Raw genomic sequence first — 22,178 nt, 5'->3', positions numbered from 1 at the left:
AGTACTCTTTACTCTACAAGCAGTCATACCCCACTGAAAAACTCAAGGGTCAAGTAAGTTGGCTTGGAACATGGCCAGGCAGTGAAAACGCACCCAGATTCAGTCTCAGACTTTGGAATCTTTCTTTGGTGACAAAGAAGACCAAAACCTACAGCCAGAAGAAGTCAACAAAGTCAAAGGGCCTACAACAAAAGCCTCCAAGAAAAACATGCAACTAGAAAATAAGATACACAGACAATGGGGTGTAGAAATTTATCTTGCCCTACAAGAAAGGAAGGGAAAAGGGGATGGGAGGGGAGTGGGGTGACAGAAGGGAGGGCTGACTGGGGAACAGGGCAACCAGAATATACACCATCTTGGAGTGGGGGGGAGGGTAGAAATGGGGAGAAAATTTGTAATTCAAACTCTTGTGAAAATCATTGATGAAAACTAAATATATTAAATAAATTAAATTAAAAAAAAACAAAAATGCAAAATTAGAGCTGTCCAAATGTGAATTTCCCTGGAAAGTGGTGAAGCTTCCTCTCACAAGAGATCTCCAGGCTAGGGCTACATCACCTCTTCTCCAGTATACTTTTGACAAGATTCTTGTTCAGTTATGGGATATACTATTTGGCCTGTGAGTTCCCTTCCATTCAAATATTCTGTGACTTCCTAAGAACTTGAAGATTCCTATAGGATTCATTGTCTGGTTCATTCACTGTAGCATTTAATCATATGCTGCCTAGAATTGTCATTTAACTGTTTCATGTGTCTAAAGCATTTTAACTTTGACCTTGTAAGTTCATTGAGGGCAGAGAATTAGCATTTGTGGGCACAGGGAGGAAAAGCATGACATAGTAAAAGAAAGTACTGAACTTGTACTTAGGAGATCTGAGTTTTATTCTCATTTCTACCACTTTCTAGCTATGTGAATTTCAGGAAATTAACCTTCCAGAGCCTCAATTTCACCACTTATAAATTACAAAAAATAAGTCATCCCCTAGAATTCTTCATAGGGAGTTATAAGGAAAATGCTCATCAAACCTAAAACACCATATGAATGTGTTATTTTTTTAAGATTTTTTTTATTTTTAGTTTACAACACTGAGTTCCACAAGTTTTTGAGTTCCAAATTTTAGGTAAGTTATCTTGGTGAATTTATGAGTAAAGAGGCAGAGAGAAAGGAGAAGCCAAGGCAGAGAAACTATTATCTCTGGTACATTGGAACCATAGTCATTAAAAAAATCGTTACTTTGAGAAAGGAAATTTTATATAGAAGGAATATTTCCTTCAAGAGTTTAGCCCTACATTCTGCCTTGACCCATCTCTCCCCTCCCAACCATGTCTTGACATCTGAAGAGGGTACCTAACAGCCATCAAAGTGGTTTCCAGTGCCTTTTCTGGTTTTGACCCACATAGATCAAGGTACCCTGCTGACAATTGCCCAGAGAGAAGAAGGAATTGAGACTCCACCCAAGTCTATGTAGATAGGATCTTTTGAAAGCCTCAGAGAGGGAGCTGAATTCAAGAAGTTTATTTTCTGTCTCCTTTCTGTTGCCAGCAGTGCAGCATCTTTCCTAAACTATAGAAGAAAATGCCAACTGGAGAAGATTGACCTGCCTCACTTACAGGACCTTGTGATAGTGAGGAGAAGAAAAAGTCAGGGAAGCAAAGGAGAGATGGTAAGACTGTGAGAGAAAGGTATGGATTCTGAGTCATAAGTACATATGAACAAGGAGTCATATCTCCTTTTTGTGGCTCCCTGTTTCCATGCGCTATCCCAGTGATTATCTTTAGGTGAAGATCTCCCCATATCACTTTTCTATTCAATAAAACCCCAGTGGCTTCCTATTGTCACTAGGATAAAACATAAACTTCTTTTTTTTTTAGTTTGTAAAACCCTTCACAGCCTGGCTGCAACCTATCAAACAGTTACTTCCCTTCCTACGCTCTTTGATCCAGCCAAACTGGACTTCTCATGCCTGGAATGCATTCCCTTCTCACTTCTGTCTCATAGAATCCCTTTCTTCCTTCAAGACTTCTCAAGCATTACTTTCTAGTGAAGCATTTCTTGAGCCCCAAGCTACTAGGGTTCTCTCTCTCTCCAACTAGCTTGTATTTAATCTCTTTATATTTATCCTATACACCTCTATATGCTCCTATTATCTCTTCCATTAGAGTTCAAGTTCCTTGAGGGTAGGAATTATTTCATTTATTGTATTTATATCCCTAGCACCTAGCACAATGCCAGACATTCAGTAAGTTTATTGACTGATTTAATACATAAGCAATGTGAATTCTTTTTTTTTTTCCCTGCAGATTGTTGCATTTCAGAGCTTGAAAGGATCTTAGAAACCACATGGTTCAATCCTCTTCTAAGGGGTGAGTTCCTGAAGAATTTCTAGGGCAAGAAGTCCATGACCTCTGTGGTAGTATCACATCTTTTACTACTGGGAAATTCAAGCTTATAGCTAAAACGCATCCCTACTGTGGAGATTCTCTCCTATTGTACCCTGTGCAGATACATCCACTCACCAGTTATTTATTGTTTCCATATAATAAATAACCATTTATGGTCTTAAATATAGTGAACAAATCCCAGAATTTTACAACTAGCCTTCCCTTATCCAAGACAAATTATTTTCATCCCTTTTACTTATTTCTCAAGTTGGCCAATCTATGTCTTTCCATGCCCTGGCGATAAGAAGAACTACAATGAGCTGAATACAGAGGCTATTAACAAATTTCCAGTTCAGTTCCAATTTCCTGGGACAGAAGCAGTGTAGGAGACAGAATGTATACAATACTTCAGTTAGAGAGCCAGGCTGAACAAAGAGTCTCCCTTGGTCAGACTGCTACCTGACCCTGGTCAGCGGAATTATATTCGGGCAGTGGTATGAACATGGCCAGGTGACCTCTGTTATCTGGAGCTAGTTAGAGACCTAATTGACTCTCTAGGTTGCATACTTCCTGGTGGTCAGAATAAAAGAGACTATGCTAATTAAGCTTGCTGAAGCCTCTATCCCGATGCTGGAAGTATCCTGTATGGATTATCTTTTTGCAGGGTCTTTCTTGGGGCTTCTTCCTGATTCTGGAAATGTGAGCCTATGTCCTTCAATAAAGTTCTTTTCTACCATGGCATTGTATATCTTGTTGCCTTGGTGCATCCACACAATTTGAACCAAGGTACATAAGCAAGAATAATGTCTATGGACAGGACCAACGATCTGTTTCTCTCAGTGACCACCTGGCACAAGGTCAATATGATATCTCCTTTTATTGGGCTTAGGAAATTCAAGGAGAGGGGTGGAGGTCACAAAAAAGCCAAACAGAAAACAGAGTTGAGACTATAAGATATTCATTCAACAAACTTTTATTAAGTACTTCCTATTTGACCAGTGCTGTCCAAGGTGCTGGGAAAATACAAATACAAAATTCAGTTAAGACATGGTCCCTACCATCGTGAAGCTTAAAATCTAGTTGGAGAATAAGACAGAAGTACAGATAATTTCAATATATAACATTCCATGATAAATATCTTAGAGATATTCACACAATGGCCCATGATGATTTCAGAGGACCCATGATGAAATATGCTGCCCCTCTCCTCATGGACATGAGTGCAGATTGAGACATTTTTTTTGGACATTGCCATTTCAAGAATTTGCTTTGCTTGCCTATACACATTTGTTCATACAGGTAGTGTTTTTCTTGCTTTCTCAATGGGGGTAGGGAGGAAAGGTAGGAGGAAGAGAGGGGAGACCTTCATTTGAAAATAAAATTTAATTGTAAAAGAATCAAAAAAAGTACATTAAGGAGAAGTAAAACAAAATGCTAGCTGATATATGTGGAGAGGGTCAATCTCTGATGGATACAAGAGAAGTATGAGTTGGGGAAAAAGCAGTCCCCTGAGTACATGAATACTTTTTGTTGTTGCTATAATGTGATATTTTGTTGTATACAACGGATGACTCTGTGTGAATAGAAAGATGGCAGTGCCATTAGCAAAAATGTGGAAGTCAGGAAGAAGAGCAGGGTTGGAGTTACTTGGGAGTGAAAGACATGATAATAAAATTAGTTCTAGACATGATAAGGTTGAAGTACCAATTGAATATTATGGTAGAGACAGAAATGTGGAGATGAGAAAAAGTGATGACTGAGCTAAGAAGAAAAGATGGATTTGTTTAGTAAGATAGAGAACAAACAATATTGCAAAGAAGTTGGATTTTGGTGACTGAGTAGAACAATCTAGAACTGATGGATCTCTAATATAAGGGTTTTTAACCTGGGGCCTCTTAACCTTTTTTTTTTTTTACATATTTGGATAACCGTATTTCAGTAATTGGCTTCCTTCATAATCCTACATATTTTATGCATTTAAAAACATTATTCTGAGATCACAGGTTTCAATCAGAATGACAAAGGGGTCCATGAGGCAACAAGGTTAAAAACCTGTGCTCTAACAACATGTATCTTCAGAACAGGACAAAGATGGATTCTGTAACTTTGCTGGATATTTATCATTGCTTGTTTCTATGTAACTCATATTTGGTCAGTAGTCACAAATATACTGTTAATTTTGTTGCATTTAAGTCTTGCTCCTTAATTCCTTCCTGTTCAGGAGAGATATCGAACCAATATAAGACAGTGGGACTATCTCTAGAGACTATTGCCCCCAGGAAGGAGTTTCTGAGTCTTTAGGTGGTAGCCATAGAAACAATAGGAAAAGAAAGCAACGGCATGAGCTGGTTATTTTATCACATGTGATCCTTGTCCCCAGGACACAGCAGGAAGGTTGTCCAATCCAGATGATAATAACTGAAATGCATCTACCGCTTTAAAGCTTGCAAACTGTTTTATATACATTATCTCATAAGATTCTCTTAAAAACTCTGTGAGTAGGCATTGAGGGTACTATTGTATCCATATTGCAGATGAAGAAATAGAAGCTCAAGGAGAATGGTTACAAAATTAATAAATATCCAAGATTGAATTTTAACCTAAGTGTTCTTGATTCAAAATCACTCCAAGTCCTCTACAACATAGGGAGGTGGGAGTGGGAAGTATCAATGGAAAAAATGCCAACAGCTAATAGCTGAAAGGCAGTTGGTTCTGCTTAACCTTGACATTGTGACTTTGGCCCCAGTGTTACACTAAGTATCTAGCTAAGGTGGTTGCTTCTGCTGCCAGTGTCAGGAAGTCTCACTTTTTAGGTTCTAGGTTACTATATTCCTTTTACCTGTTTATTGCTTAGTGGCAGAAACACCAGTCAATGCTTGGCTCTCGTAGGACAAAGATGGGGAGCGGGGCAGGAGCTGCACACTCACCTGCGGGGTGTCCTGGTAAGGTGGCGGGGGGACATTCTGCGTGGCCATCATTGTCAGAGCTGGGGCTGGGGAGGCATGTTGCATCATGGGATTGATTCACATCGAGGACCTGTGGGTGGGAGAAATGGGCCACACCATTAACAACACCAAGCACTTGGGGATCCCCCAGAGCCCAAGAAGCCATTTTTCAAGGCTGGCCAGCAGTGGCTGGAGGCCCTTCATGAAAGGAGCAGTAGCTCTGTGTGTGTGTAAATAGGAGTGGGGGTGGAGGGTGGGGTGAAGGAGGATTGCTATGCAATTTCGACATGAAATAAACAATATTCAAATCATATGCAAAGCAGCTGCACATTAGTAGCAATGCTTTGTTCATCAGCATTTCTGGCCTTGTGGGTGGGTGAGGGGACAGACTGCAGCCTGGCTGATGGGAGTAGAGAAAAATGGGGGATGGGAGACTCTGGGCAGCACCCCAGGCCTCCAGTGGCATTGATTCCTGCCATGCTCACAGCCCCTTTCCCAATTACTCTACAAGAGGGGGACTAGGGCATGGTCTGGAAGGAAGAACCCACTCACATAGTTTTTGAGTTATCTCTTTCCTGGAATCCTATGGCTCAGATTCCCTTACTCCTTCTGGGCCCCTCAGATACTTAAGTCCATTTGATTGACACCCTGGTGAAGAGGGGCAAAGGGAACAGGTTGCTACTGCTATTATTCAGTGACCATCTTGGGGTGGGACAGTGCAATTATAAAAATAATAACAATTATATTTATGTAGCCTACTGTTCAGTATAGTAGAAAGACAGCTGGACCAAGAGCCAGGCAACCTGGGTCCTAGTCCCAATTCTGCCACTGATGGTGTATATGATATTAGGCAGGTTACTACATCTATCTTTTTATCCCCCAAATCCTGTGAGATAGGCAATACAAGTACTATTATCCACATTTTACAGATAAAGAGACTGGGGTGAACGCCCGACTTCCCAAGTACACAGGAAAAGAAAGGGGAAGGTGTACCTCACCTTGGGAAGGGAATATGGAAAAGAGAGACAGAAAGACAGAGATAGACAGAGAATGACACACAGAGAGACAGAGGCTATGCTAGGCACAGCTCTCCAGGTTCACTATTGTTTTGCATATATCTGAATATATGTGTATATATGAGTGTTTTTATGTATTTGTACAAAAACATATATGTGTACTTAGCTAGTAATTCAAGTCCTTGGTGAGTAAGTTGCACCCAGGGACTCCCTGTAAGTAAAGCCAGCCTGGCAGTGCCACCCAAGGAAACAGAATGCTGTCCACACAGATACCCTGAAATATTTAGAACCACGGGGCTGGCTATACAGCTTGACTGTCCATGGGCTGTGGGGATACCTAACCTCTCAGGGACTTATTTTGCTCAGCTGTAAAAACAAGTAAATAAATAAAAAATAAGGAGATTCTAGTAGGTGATCTCAAAGATTCTGTCTAACTTGTGATCTATAATCTATGAACCACAGCATTGAGCCATACTGGCCAATTTACCTACCATTCTTTGGGTCAAGAGATACTTTCCTCATTAACAAAATACTGTGCTGAAATCTCCCTTCTCCCATACCAGATGGAAGCCCAAACTGAGATGCTTGGGCTGTACCCTCCTTCCCCAAGGACTTCCACAAATTTACCAAACTGTGAAGGGAAAGTGAGGCATGAACTTGTAATGTGGATTTATACCCTTAATGAAACAGAAGGGGGAGGATTCCCACTGAAGACAATGGGGCATTTATATATTGGCCTATGGGAAAACATACATATTTTGTGCTTTTTCAGGAAGAAAAGGGGAACATTAGTAACTCGAGCTTCTAAATGATTCTGCTACCTGATACCCTGCAGTATGTACCCAGTCTGCTTTGGGAAAAGCATCCCACTACAGTTCCAAGAATGGGAAAGAGTTAAGAAGTGGGACTTAATAGAGTTATTACATTGAAGAACTGTTGCTTGGGAAATGTAACATTGGACAAGTTTGCCTCTGGTCTTAAGCTGCTTTGAGAGGCCTAGTGTGCAGAAATAAAAAATTATAGATGTGCCACATTCTGCCTTGGTCACACCAAATCTGGAGTTCTTGTTGAGACATTTGAGAATCAACAATGATAAGCTAGAGGTCCAGGAGGGCAACTAGGAAAGTGAAGAACTTTGTGATGAAAGGTTCATGCTTATGAGCATTAGTTGAAGGAACTGTGGTTATTTGGCCTAGAGAAGAAAAGACTTCAGGGGATCATGATATCTATGTTCAAGCATATGAAGGGCTGTCATAGGAAAAAGGGGATTTTTGATTTATTCAAATTAGCCCCAGAGGGTAGGACTAGAAGGAATTTTCAGGCAATAAAAAGAAACAAATTGAGGTTTGATATAAAAAATCTGCCTAACAACAGTCATCGAAAACTGGAATAAGCCACCTTAGGAAGCAGTGTGTTCTCTCTCCCAGGATACCTACAAGTAAAGACTGGATGACTGTTTGCAAGGCATATTGTAGGATGGATTCTTTGTCAGATATGGGTTTGACTAAGGGGCCCTTGACGTCACATTCAACTTTGAATTCTATGACTTCGGGCTATACCTTCTGAAGATTCCATTTCCTCATCTATAAAATGAAGGAATTTTATTAGATGATTTCTAAGCTTCTTATGATCCTACTGTGCACATATAGCATGAAGAAGTGTATATGGTCTGTGTTAGTCCCTCCCTTCATTTCCCACATAGTCTTCCAGATCTACATCTTTGAGGGCTCAAAAAATACTCAAAAAATGTCCAAGAGTCTAGCCCCTGTTGGATGAGTTATGGAAAGGTAGGAACACTTGGTATATTATTATAGATGGAGCTGTGAATTGGTCTTAACCATTCTGGAAGGAAATTTGGAATTATTCCTAAAAGCAACTAAAATTTTTTTAAAAAGTGACCATGTCCACAGATCTCACTGCTAGGCGCATAGTCCAAGTAGATAAAAAATGATAAAGAAATTGAGGTACCATATACAAAATATTCATAGCAGCACTTTTTAATAAAAAAAAATATCAAAGCACTAAAAACAAAATAGATGCCCATAAACTTGGGAATAGCTAAACAAACTGAAGCACATTAACGTGGTATAATATTACTTCGCCATAAGAAATTATAAATATAAGAAATTCAGAGAAGCACAGAAAAACTTATATAAACCGATGCAAAGTGAATTAAGTAGATCTAGGGAAATGATATGCAAAATGACTAGAAAAATACAAATAGAAACATACAAAACTGAATACTGTGTAATAGTCTCCCCCTTTTGTAGAAGATGGGGGGCTATGGGTGTGGAATATCACATATACCATCAGACTCAATTGATGTTTTGATTAGTTATAATAAACTGCTTTTTTCCCCCTTTCTTTTTTATTCTTTGTTAGAAGAGATTGCTCTCTGGTGATGTATTATAGGGGAGAATGATGTATTTGGAAATGAAGATGATGTAAAACCAAAAGCTATCACTATACTATATTTTTTCGTAATAGCTAGCATTTGTAGTGTTCAGGTTTGCAAAGTGCTTTACAGATATAATTTCATTTTACTCTCACAACAACCTTAAGAGGAAGGCACTATTAATATCCTTATTTTGCAGATGAGAGAACTGAGGCAGAGAGTTTAAGTGACTTGACATGGGTCATACCTAATAAATATCTGAGGCCAGATTTGAACTCAGATCTCCCTGACTCCAGGTTTAGTGTTCCATCCACTGTGCCATGTTTGACAGTGCCTTTTAAAAAAGTTGGCTCCTTGTGCTTACCATAAGCCTATACACCAGACATAGTCTCAGGAATATCAAGGATCAAGAGATAAGAAAGGGAGTATAAAGGAGATTGCTGATGTTATTTTAAATCCACTGCCTCATTTCATTCAGTCCTTTAAGCCCAGAAGAAAATGCGTGGTTTATGTGAGTAGTGGAGAGTGGGAGCTCTCCATAAGGACAGAGGGCAAGAGCAGAAAGGAGTAGAGTTCCCCTGACATAGGAAGGAATCAAGTTAGACCTCAGAGAGAACTTCCTAGGAGTGAGATTGCTTGGGAGACATTGGAATGGGTATGCAATCTGCCTTCCCTACAAATAATAAAAATAAAATAGATGAATAATCTGAAAGAATTGTGTAAGGGATATTATTGATTGAAGTAAGAGAACAAAGGAAAAGTGACCTTTGGCTGAACCAGTGTCTGTTTTTGCCATTAAGAGAGCCAGTCTTGGGGTAGGCACTAAGGAATAAAACTGTAGTACCAGTAGTCACCAGAAGAGGGAGTATGGGCCATAGTCCCTGGGGTTAAAAGTATTTACATTAACAGATTAGTTTCACCCCAGAAAAGGATAGCTAAGATCCCTTTCACCAAATCTCAGGTTTCAGGCTTTGGGTAGGAATTACCTGCCCAATAATTAAGAAAGAATCTAGACACAGGCTGATTTTATAGAGCGGGGATTCTAACCCAGAGTCCATGAGCTTATTTATTTTTAATATTCTAACTACATTTCAATATAATTGGTTTCATTAGTAATCCTGTATATTTTATTTTATACATTTAAAAACATTATTTTGAGAAGGGCTCCTGTGGCTGTACCAGCCTGCCAAAGTGGTCCAACATACAACACGCGCACACACACACACACACACACACACACACACACACACACCAGAGCATGAAGAGACATACTACAGTGAGAAGGAATTAAGTCAGATAAAAAGTCTGTTTTCTGACTTCCAACTTGTTTTCAGTTTTGTTTTAATGTTTTATTGATACTTTTCCTTTTTCACAACACAATCACTTACCAGTAACTCCCAGAGGACTCTCCCTTACAGCTACAACAAAATTAAGCAAAGCTGACAGTCACTACCATGTCTGCAAAAGTGTACAACATTCTGGGCCTTTAGTCCCTCACCTTCCTACCAAGAGAAAAGCATGACTTCTAGCTGCTTTCCATTCATTCCAGATAATGAAGAGATGCCTGAAAGAGTGGCTAATATTTATAAAACTATGAGGAGTTAAGCTGTACTGCCTGGAGATGATTGGTGGTTGTGGGAATGGTCTAGAAAAACCTCAGAAAACTCTGCCACCCATAATGCCAGACCATGTCCAGATCAGGGTAGGAACTTGTATTTTGTGCCCTCTAGGTAGCAGGCAGAACCTCGGCCCATTAGAACTCTGCTCAAGTGTCCTGACCATAACAGTTTATCAATGCACTCTTGATAGAGATGTGATTTGGTCCAGCCATTCAGGAAAGCAATTTGGAACTACATCCCAAAAATCACTCAACTGTGCATACCCTTTGATCCAGCAAAACTACTGAGTAAAACTGTACTCCAAAGATATCAAGGAAAGAGGAAAAAGGTCCATATGTATAAAAATATTTATAGTGGCAAAGAATTGGAAACTAAGGTGGTGCCCATAAACTAGGAGACTGGCTGAACATAATGAATAACAAAAGAAAGAGACAGCTTCCTTGAAACCTGGGAAGACATGCATGAACTGATGCAGAGTGAAGTGAACAGAACCAAACAATGGTAACAATGTTATAAAGAAAAACTTTGAAAGACTTAAGAACTTTGATCAGTGCAAAGAACAAATATAATTTCAGAAGACAGGTGATGAAGGCATGCTATCACCTCCTGATGGAGAGAGGATGGGCTCCAAATCCAGAATAAGACATACATTTTCAGATAAAGTCAACGAAGGAATTGTTTTACTTGAATATATATAATTACTTCATGAGTTTTCTTTTCCTTTCCTTTTCTTTTTTTCCAATTTGTGGTGGGGGAGGGTAAATACAAAGGTAGCCCAAAAAGAAAAAAGAAAAACAAAAGAGGATTATGAAAAGGCCAAATAGAATGATAAACAAGTAGGACAGCTTTCAAAGTTCCATATTGAGTTTATTCTATTTTTTTAAAAAAAGGCTGTGCATAATAGAAATTCATATATTTATGTACAATTTTTTTCTGTTCCACTATGTAAATGACAATTTACATAATAGAACAGTGGCATTTTCTGATGTTTATTAAGGTCAAAATTTAAAAATAAATTGTAAAAAGTTTACTAGCCTCTCCTGGGAAGGTATCTGACCTCCATGCTGTCCACAGACTTCCTTCCCCACGCCCCAAGTTATGTTTACCAGATACTAAAAGGACAGCAGGCAAATCTATAAATGGAAGACATGAGAGAAACAATTTAGCATAATGACAAAATATACATATATTAAAGGATTGTAGATAATTTACCATACTTTATTTCAAAATATCTATGATTTCTTTAGCAAAGGTGATTGCTTCACTGAGAAATCAAAAACCTCAATGCCTTAGTAGATACCCTTTGTGGGTCACTTACTGGCCAACCATAGATGATAATCTCTGAATTCACCCACACTGATTGTCAGACAACAGATACACAGTCCATCCACAGCCTGTAATTAATGTCTTTTGAGATTAATAGGACGTGCCAAAGCTTGTGCTGTGCAGATAGGGTCTTCACAAACCCAAGGCCACCTCTGTTCCAAGATGAGGCCACATCAGAGTCTAAAGCTAAGGATGAAAGGGTGAAATCTATTCCTTTTCCAGATAAGGAAACCAAGTCCCAGGAATTCAAGGGACTGGCCCAAGATCGTATAGGTAAAGGAAAGATTTGAACCCAGATCCTCAGACTCCAGAGCCAGTATTCTTTCTACTGTACCACAGGATTTGTTAGAAAGTTATATTAAAAATGAAAGGTGTGCTTGCTTTGGCAGCACATACACTAAAATTGGAACAACACAGAGAAGATTAGCATGGCCCCTGCACAAGGATGACACGCAAATTCGTGAAGCATTCCATATTTTTAAAAAAATTTAAAAAATAAAAAAACCCCCAAAATGAAAGGTGGCTTTTAAATACTGACTATATCAATGAGTTAGAAGAAATGATAAACTCTAACCCTATAGTTTCTACAAAGAAATATTTTTTTCTCAATGATATATTAGACATAGGATTCTCCTCTAGGTAGTAGAACTTAGGTAGTCTAGATCTAATTCTTTCTATCTCTCTCCCTCCCTCTCTCTCTCTCTCTCTCTCTCTCTCTCTTTCTCCCCTTCCTCCTCCAACTACTCCATAGCCCTGGTCAGCCAGGTCCACAGCACAGGGCTAGATGCACATGCACATATGCACTGACAAACAGGTCCAGAAAAATAACAAGCTCGTTAGGAGGAGAGCTCATTAAGACTTGTTGACATGAAACCCATTAGGCCAATTAACATTCCATTAACAGCTTAGGGCACCAAGGGGTTAATGCTGTCCAGCAGTAATTGGGCCAGGGGTGTTGGGGTTGGGGGCTTTGGGCTCAAGGATGAGAAGCAAAGTCTAATTGGGAGCTCTCCAGCCAGCTGGCCATGCCAGCCTTCAATTCTCCTGTTATATACCCTGATCCCCAGTGCGACTCAAGCTAAGCCATACTTTGTGCTTGCAGTGAGGGAATGGGGTAGGGAACACAACTCTTCTGTTCTCCAACCGCTCATCTAAGTTTAAGGAAACTGATGCTGGGGAGGCATGAAGCAAGAAAGTGTTCTAATCCTGACTGAGCACTGCTTCTCTAATAGATTTAGTCTCTTACTTCCCTAGGCTACCAGTGGCTTTCTGGGGTTGAGTCTCTGATCAAGATTGGGTAACTCCTTGGAGAGACTGAAATCTACCAGGCCATAGAGCCTCATTGTCATTGTCTTTGTCATTGTCAGAATATAGTCCCAGAGGACTGATGAAGGGGACCAGGATTGGGACTCTTTTCCCTATAGTAGGCCGAGAGTGGATGCCCAGGGCTTGGGACTTATCAACCTTAAGAAACCTCTCTCCAACTCCATAATGCAAGGCCTAAAAGAAGCCATACAATCCCACTTTTGATGGAAATTTCATGACCCTCATAATCTGTCCGACTGACTGGAAACTTTGTGACCCTCATAGTCTGTTTGGCTCACCAAGAGGAGTGATTAGAAGAAATCCTCATGAGGTTTGACTCTGTGAACATCAGCTGGGCAGGATAGAGGGATGAGTGGCACAGACAGTAAGAGAAAGAGGGTAAGAAAGACACATATGTCTGGTCACAAGTCTACGTTTTTTACATGCTTTACAGTTGCAAAACACCTTCATATTCATGATCTCCCTTGATATCCTTATGAGAATGTTGTGGATGTAGGGCGGAGATTATCCTCGTTCACAGGGGATGAAAATGAAGCTCAGAGAACTCACAAGACTTGCTTAAGACACCAAGGCTTGTAAGTGATGGAGCTGGGTCTGAAACCCAGATCTGACTTGTAATTGGAGGAAGAGGAGAAGAAAAATAAAAAGGGGAGGGAGAAGAAGAGAGAGAGACAGTCAGAGAAACAGGGCATGGCGGCAGGCTTAGGGACAAAAAGAATCAAGACAGAGACAGTACAAGTGAGAGAGGGGTAAAACATGCACAAAGAGAGAGGAACAGAAAACTGTTTGTGGACAAGTTTTCACTGGCCATGCAATATTTCTCATATTGTTCCTGCCTTTGAACTAGGCCATGGAACAAGCTGGTAATGCCACTCTCCCTCTCTGGGCCTCAGTTTCCTTACACGTAAAATGAGAGGAGTAGAATAGATTATATCTAAAGTCCATCCCAGCTTGAAGATTCGATGACTAGAGCCTGGCATAGCTTTAAGGAGAGATTAGGGAAGCTTCATTCCCAAGTCCAGAAGCTCTGAGCTCCTTCTCCCCCACAGTGAGGGGGTGGGGGCTGGGAAAGAAGGGCAGAGAGGAATAATCAGGTGACTCCTTTAGAGCCAGGCTCACCTCCCCACCCAGACGCCCTCTAACTCCCTGGCTGTGGCCCTCCCCCCTACAGGGGCAAGCTCTGAAGTCTAGACAGATTCGTGGGGGGTTGAAATAATACAGAAAACTCAGCTGGAGAGAGCAACTGCCCTCCCCCCAGCATTAGTAACCTGGCTGGCTTCAACTTTTCCCTCTGGAGCAGCTGTCTCAACCTTGGTGCAATCCCATTTATTTTCCATCAGTGGAGAATGCCAGGCCAAATTGATACTTTGTCTCCTGACGACTCCCTTCTAGCCCGGCGCCAGCAGGTGGCACCACAGAGCCCTGTTTTAATTGCATTATATAATATAACCTGTTTACTAAATCTTGTAATCAGTCGCCTCAGGATTTACAGCTTCTGATGTGTAGGGAGAATTGGACTTCAAGTCAAATATAAAAACAAATAAAAATGAGAGGCAGCTGTTGCTGATAGTGTGATATTCATTTTTTGGAAACAAATTCACCCTAGTGCTATAAATTATGCCTAGAAAAAAGTGTTGTTGGTGGGAAGGAGTTGGCTAGGTCTCCACTGCTGGCAACTTAGAGCGATGAATCTTGAAATAACGGTGTCAACCTGTCACTGATTTCATGTGACTCTGTGGATTTATCTAAAGAAATTCGGGCGCGCACGCCCATGAGCGCACTACACACACACACACACACACACACACACACACACACACACACACACGGCTCTGCTACAAAACCAGCATTGCTGAGAATCAAGTGGAATGAAGAGCTGAATCTGGTGCAACTAAATGGTCACTGAGACACAACAAATGGGAACACTGGAATTACACAGAAGGAAAGTAAAGGAATAAGCATTCATACAGTGCCTACTATGTGGCATGTATGACTCAAAGAGAATTTCTTTTTTAAACAAATATGATCTCATTTGATACTCACAACCCCAACAAGGCTTATGCATTTATTGTCCCCATCTTACAATTGAGGGAACTGAGGCAGGTCAAGTGACTTGCCCAGGGTCACACAGAAGGTGTGCCATTGGCTAAAGGGTACATAGGAGCCCAGGGTAGGGATGGACACTGAGATAAATCCTTTAGGATTGGGTGAATTTTAGAGTATGAGTAAAGACATATTCTCATAGGTCAACCAGCTAAAAAAATTTTTTTTAAGAAAAATCACACACCCTGAGGTAGAAGTTAAGGACACAGATTTCTCAGTAGAATAGAAAGAACGCAGCATCTAGAGTAAGGCTTCCTGGATTTAGGGCTCTAAGGGTAGTATTTATTATTGAGTCTGATCTTATTTTACAAAAGAAGAAAACAGGTAAGTGATTTGCTCAAGGTCACAGTGATAAATAGCAGAGCCTGGATTCAAAACAAGCTCCAAACCCAGTGATCTTTCCAGTAAAACCCATTCAGGGCTGGTTCAGCTGCTTAATATCTATGTGACCTTGGACAAGTCATTTTCCTTTTCTGAGTTTCAGATTCCTTAAGTGTAAAATGAAGGAGGAAGTTAGATTAGATGTGATTTTTAAGGTCCCTTCTAACACTAAATCCTATGCTCTTATAACGAGGTGAGCACTGGTGTTTCAACAATTCGGCTAGCAGCTGCTGTGGGGGGTATAAAACCAACAAGAACCAGCTCACAAAACACTGCAAGCCCAGGTTCTTTTGATCTGCTTTACTAAGGAAAGCAATGTTAAGGCGTTAACAATCTTACTTTAATCCAACATACAAATATCATTCACTCAGGTCAGCGGGAAAAGCCAGCACCCTGAACTTCAGAACATATACAATCAAATTACAAACATCAACAGACCAAATACAATTCATAGTTACCAAGAAAACCATCAACATCTGAATTCAATGAGAAGGCCCTTAGAGCCCAGCCTCAGGAGTGACAGCCTTAAGAAAATAGCTCTGTCTTCCCTTTTTATGCACACTTTAGCTGTCATTAAATGTCATCTGAGTGACCAGAACTTAAACTGTTACTATTGGCTCTGGTGTTAGCACCTCCCTTCATTGGCCCCACCTGGAGCCCCACCTTAGTTACCAATTCACACCCACATAGGCTTAGCACTTAGTAAGATTCAATCAAAGACACTGAATTAATCAAAGGAAACAAAGGCCAAACTCTTCAAGGATCTTCAATACAACTGGTCCATCCCCTCTCATGTCTCCCCCCCACTTAGGGCCTAGAGAAAGCTTCCATGTGTTACAGGGGAGGGGAACCAAGGAATGGAAGTCCTCCAGCCCAAGATCAGAGATAGTAACAGCCCAGCCTCTTTCTGGCACCTGGAAAAGCAGAAATCCTGAAAACTGAGCCACAGCTGATTTTCAGTTGGCTCTGGGGAATAGGAGTCAGGAGCAATGGAGATCCAGGCAGTATTTGCATTTAGGCTTCTCATCCCTTCCTTCTCTGCTGGGTGCTTTGGAGGTTGGTAAGCCAAAGGAGACTTCAGAGTTCCTTGATTATACTCCTAGGCCTGTCACAACTTAGTGGTTTCATTAACTGACTGGGCCCTAGCAAGCATTCGGTTTGGCAGAAAGCACCTCAGTGATCCCTGAAGACTGAATCTTCCAGGGTAGATGACATCTCCTACAGCTAATCGATATCAATCAGTTAAAATTTATTAAGAACTTACTAGGTGCTATTTACAAAAAGAGGCAAAAAACAGTCCCTGACCTCAAGAAGTTCACCATCACCCAGCCTTACAAGTAAGGTCCTTTGACCCTAGGAATAGGACATTGCCTTGCCTCCTCAGTCTCCTCCCCATAGCCTTCCTTGTACCCTGGGTCCCCAAGTAGAGAATGTTGGGTCACTGCAGACTCTAAGCCCAGGCAATTAATCTATAAGCACAAATAATTTTTATGTCCTAGGTACTATATGTGCTAGATGGTGGGGATACAAAAACAAAAGGGAGACAATCTTGGCCATCAATGTACTTACAAATGGGACAATGGACGCAAGAGCAGGTCTAGACACATAGGACCCCCAGGTCCTCCAGTCGCCCCTCAGTTCTCACACTGGTTGCCCTTCATCTCGTGGGAAGCCTCCTAGAGAAGTGCTACCAAGCTCTTCCCTGTGATCATCCTGCCTGACCTCTGGTTTAAAGCCTTCTATTTTGTATTTCCTTGAAGACCTTAATCTCTCCCTCCTTTCTGCACCAAGCTCTGCATTCCTTGAAAGAGGTATGGGAGGGGGGACAAAAGTATGACCCTAAAGAGGAACTGGGAGATAGATCAAGGAGTCTGAATATTTCAGTCCTGGGGGCCTCCACCTCCTTCACTTTCCCTGTACCCGTCCTTTCTCTCACTATCCCCAACCAATTTTCTTTTTTGCCCTGTAGACAGAACAACAAAATATTTAATGTGAGTCTAGGACAATGGACTATTTCCCCTCTTATTGCTCTGAGTATTTGGCTAAGTAAAGAAAATATTCCTATAATGACTGAAAAAGGAACCTATTTATGAGGGGGGAAGAGTCATTTCCTGCTCCTTTTCTCCACTTCCACCTCTCAGTTATCAAGCAAGATACAGAGGCAGCATGACACTGGCTAAAGCATGAGAAAGAAAGTCCTTGGACCACAAATACAAGTTATGTGTCCATGGGCAAGTCATTCAACCTATCTCTCATCTTCAAGTTCCTCATCTGTGAAATGGGGAGATTAATAGCACCTACTTCACAGGGTTGTGGCAAGAATTAAATCGTGTGTGTGTGCCCCCCCCCCACGTGTTGTAAACCTTAGAAGTGCCAAATAAATGTGAGCTATTAATAGCAACTTTCAGGATAGGTGTGTGGATAAGGGTTGATGAGCCACTTGCTATGTTGACAAGTCAGAAGACACTGAAGTCTTTGAATCTCAGGTAATACCAGAGAGATACCTTTCCATGAGAAAATGCTACTTAGTCAAGTAGTATTCTAGGAGGTGACTCCTCCCTACTAGGGTATACAGCGATGGCCTATCAGAAATCAGCATCATCCCCCATCTGCCCTTATCCAAACACCCAAACTTCCCCATGGGACAAGGCCCAGTTTCTCAGCAGTGGAATTTGTGTCACCTTATCGTATTCATTGACTTCTGAAATGATTCTATTCCTTCCAATCTTTCTCTGGAGATGGTAAAGGGTTCAGGAGCTCAGTACTCTGGTCCTCCTTCATCACTTTCCACTTCCTGCCCTGCCCTTACCCCTCCGCATCCCCAGTTCCCACAGGGCCTAGTTGCCTGACACTTCCAGGGCCTTTCTCCTCCCTGCCTAAGCTGTCACACACCTTTTCTGGCTTCAAAAAGCAGCTGATATATTTTACAAACTGAAACAGCAATTTAATTCCCCCTGATAGCGGCAATTGTCCATTAGATCTTCCTACTGAGGAGCTTAACAATAATTCCTTTCATCCAACTGCTTGCTTCTTCTTGATCTGAGAATCAATCCCATAAATAGCAGGCAAGAGTTTTCACATTACTTTCCCCCTCCAGCTTTTAGCATTTTGATGAAGATTCTCATCTCCTCTTTAAGCACTTAACAACTTGGCATTTTTTCCCCCTTGGTTCCTTTAAACAAAACAAAAAACTGAAAGGAAGCCTTAGCGTTCCTTTCAGATGGAGCCTTTGGGCTCCATCCCACCTGGCAGCAGGAGGTGAGCTGTGATAACCCCTCCATGCCCTGGAAAAAGGCTCTAGAGATGACTTCTCCCCTGAACTCTGAATTCCCAATCCTCAGATCGACCCAGAAGTCTGGCCTTTTGGCAGGGATGCCTCACATTTCTAGCTTTTCATCTTTTTAAGTAGACCCCTTTTTCTGTCTCTGCACCAAAGGAAAAAGGCCTGGCTCTCACAATCACTACTTTGATGGAGCTAGGCTATACAGTTGTCCAAAGGGTCCTAGTCATCCTGACCTCTTGCCCTGCCTCTACGCTGGACCCAGAGCGTGGACTAGCAACTACTGCAACCCCCCGTTTGTTATCAGTAGTGCTGAGTTGCCTGTAGTCCTCTGCCTAGCCCATCCTCCAAATAACATGGATTTGGGCTCAGAGGACCTGTGTTTGTAGTCTAGCTCTGGTATTTACTACCTTGTTACCTTGGGCAAGTCACTCAGACTCTTTGCGGCTCAGTTTCCTCATTTGTAAAATGAGGGAAGGGGATGAGTTGAACCCTGAGGTCCCTTCCTGTTCTTTATCTATGATGAGCCAAGAGACTAATGGCAAGTAGGGAAGAAACCCTGTTCTTCCTCTATACATAAGCAGAAAATGAACAAGAGTGGAGGGGAGAGGAAAGGGAGTACAGGATAGGGGAAGGACTTACTGCTTCATTTCATTCTCTTTTTCTTTCTTTCATTCTTTTTTTTTCCCCCATCGAGGGTGACAGTGAGGGAGGTGGAGCAGAAAAGAGTCTCCAGCTCTCCTTTGGGAATGAAAGACAGGGTAGATTGCCAGGGCATCTGGGAGCCCCAGGGTCCCTGCTCCCCATCTCCTGAGGGATATGGGACACCATCATGTGTTCTATTGTCTGTACACACAGTGAGAAACAAATCTAAAAATGAACCCGGGGACTGAAATCCCCCACGACAGCCCTGATTCCCAGGTTTATTATTATTTGCTGAAAGCTGACAGCAGACACAGTGCATGGGAACCGTGCCGAGAAAACAACACCGGCCCTCACCCCTGAGGCTCACAACTCAGCAGAGACAGACAAACAACTCAGACACCTGGGAATCAGAATCCAAAACCCCCTAGCCTGAAAGGGGTAGGGCAGCTAGCTCCCTCCTCAACAGCTACATCCTCACACCTTACTACTTTCCCATACCTGCCCTTCACTCCCTCCTCTTCCTTTCCCCTAAGGGCTGCAGGGAAGGTTCCACTTCTCAGGGGTGAGGAGAAGAGGCAGGGGCAGGAGACTTAAGGGGTTAATGGAGATGCAGAAGAAGGCTGAGGCCATAGCTCTGGAAGCCAAGCTGAGGGAAGAGGAGGGAATCAGCACAAATACATTTTGTAGAGGGTTGGTGAGGTGGAAGAGGGTAAAGCAGAAAAGGGGTAGGAGAAGGTAAAGGGGAAAGGACCTGAAAGCTGAAGTCGAGTTCATTCTCACCCATGGAATTAAAGTGTCTCTGTAATCCTTCACTGCCTAGAGACTTTCATACAACCACAGGTTCATAGGCTCATGGATTTAGAGTTGGAAGGGACCTCAGAGATCATGTTGTCTAACTCAGTCATTTCACAGATGAGGAAACTGAGATCCAGAGAGAGAGGCAAGTGACTTGGCCAAGGTCCCAGAGATTATAGGGGACTGAACCAGGACTTGAAACCATATCCCTCTGATTCCAACTCCAGCGCTGCTTTTATTGGCCTGCATTGCTTCAGAGCCTATGTCTAATACCATCTTTCTCATATTATCAAAAAATATTTACCGCAGCCTACTTTATTTAAGACACAGGGTTACGTAGTAGGAGATTCAAGGATGAAGAAAACTCTTTCCCAGACTCCTAGAATTCTCTTCTGTCATCAAGTCCGTTGCCTGTCTCCAAAGTGGCATCAGATTCAGCCCAGCCACACGACACACTATCTTGTTTTTATGTCTTGTAAAACACTGGGTCATGGTTCAGGGAGTTAGACCCTCTCTGGGCTCAATTCCCCACCTGCAGTGTTCCTGTGATTTCTCTCTCCACCTCAAGGATGCCCTTTTCCTATCTAGAATGGCCTCCTCACTTCTGGCTGCCTGTCTAAACTCAAAACATCCTTCAATGTTCAGTTCAGATTCCATTTCCTCTGTGAAGTGTTTGTTGATGTCCTGAGTCGTCATCGACATTTCCCTCTTCTGCCCTCACATGAAGAGACGCAAAAGGGGAGAGCAATGGATTTAGATATGGAAGATGTTTGTTCACAATCTGGCTCTTTTACTTCATACCTGAATAATATTTAGCAAGCCCCTTGACGTCTGGAAGCCTCAATTTTTCACCTATAAAACATGGTGGTTGAACTAGATGACTTCTAATGTCTTTCCACTTTAAATCTACGATCCTGATCTTATGTCTGTAGGAAGTACTTACTATCTGTGCCATTCATGTGGGCAGTTATGTATTAGCCTGTATTCTTAATTGTATTTTCACATTTACATGTTCTATCAACCCAAAAAGATTATAAGATTTTTTAGGATGGGGACCATATCTTATTCTTCCTAATGGCTTTTAGACACTTAGGTTTTTTGTTTAGCCATATTAGTCGTGTGACTCTTCATGACCCCATTTGGGGTTTTCTTGGCAAAGATGTTGGACTGGTTTGCCATCTCCTTCTCCAGCCCGTTTTACAGATGAGGAAACTGAGGCAAACCACATTAAGTGGCTTGCCCAGGGTCACACAGTTAATAAATGTCTGAAGCTAGATTTGAACTCAGGAAAATGAGTCTTCCTGACTCCAGGACTGGCACGATAGCTACTTCATTACTTAGCTGCCCCCACAATAGTAATAGCTTGTACTTGCACAGCACTTGAAAGTTTACAAAGCAGCTTCCTGACAACAACTCTGTGAGGCAGATAGAGCAAATATTATCATCCTTATTTTTCAAGAGGAAAATCAGCTGATGCTCAAGAATTAAATCCTTAGATCTGGAAAAGAAAAATTAAGAGTTCCTCTAGCTCCTCATGTTTTCCCAATAAGGCACTTTGACTGATTGACTGGAGGAGATGGGGGAGAATTACATGGAGAAAAAAGAATTGCAGATCCCAAGGCCCCTTAGCTATGCTGACCACGAATCTAAAGAGTGAGTCATAAGGAAAATGGGAGGACCCTCAGTGGTCACAAAGGGATAAAAAGGGATTAAAAATGAAGGCCAGATCTCAAAGTGAACATGAAGGCAGCTCAGAGAACACAACAGGTGCTGCCAAGACTGAGGAAAGGATGGTGACGTGGGTTGGAACACAGCTGCAGACACTTGTCCAGATGAGAGCCTCCCAGCATGACTCAGTGACGCATTCTCAGGTGGAGCTGAGGGTGAAAGTAAACGAGGATCCAGTCCAGGTTCAACAGCACGTTAGCATATAAGATGTGGAGCGTCAAAGTTGTTAAAGAGTGG

At 41.7% G+C, this 22,178-nt stretch overlaps 1 protein-coding gene and 1 non-coding gene across 2 annotated transcripts in view; one reads left to right on the top strand and one right to left on the bottom strand.

Moving 5' to 3' along the window:
• The window catches only part of PKNOX2 (PBX/knotted 1 homeobox 2), a 351,167-nt gene that overhangs the window by 106,899 nt on the left and 222,090 nt on the right, over nucleotides 1–22,178 (bottom strand). The window contains exon 4 of the mRNA XM_036747254.1: nucleotides 5,310–5,418. Coding sequence (XP_036603149.1) covers nucleotides 5,310–5,396 — 87 coding nt within the window. The 5' untranslated portion in view covers nucleotides 5,397–5,418. The remainder of the gene's footprint in view (nucleotides 1–5,309; nucleotides 5,419–22,178) is intronic.
• On the top strand, nucleotides 12,057–12,163 carry LOC118840620. The gene has a single exon (XR_005009790.1). It is a non-coding gene; the product is annotated as a U6 spliceosomal RNA (small nuclear RNA).

Source organism: Trichosurus vulpecula, chromosome 2 (assembly GCF_011100635.1).
Source record: "Trichosurus vulpecula isolate mTriVul1 chromosome 2, mTriVul1.pri, whole genome shotgun sequence".
Taxonomy (NCBI): domain Eukaryota; kingdom Metazoa; phylum Chordata; class Mammalia; order Diprotodontia; family Phalangeridae; genus Trichosurus; species Trichosurus vulpecula.
This window is presented reverse-complemented; position numbering and strand designations above follow the sequence as displayed.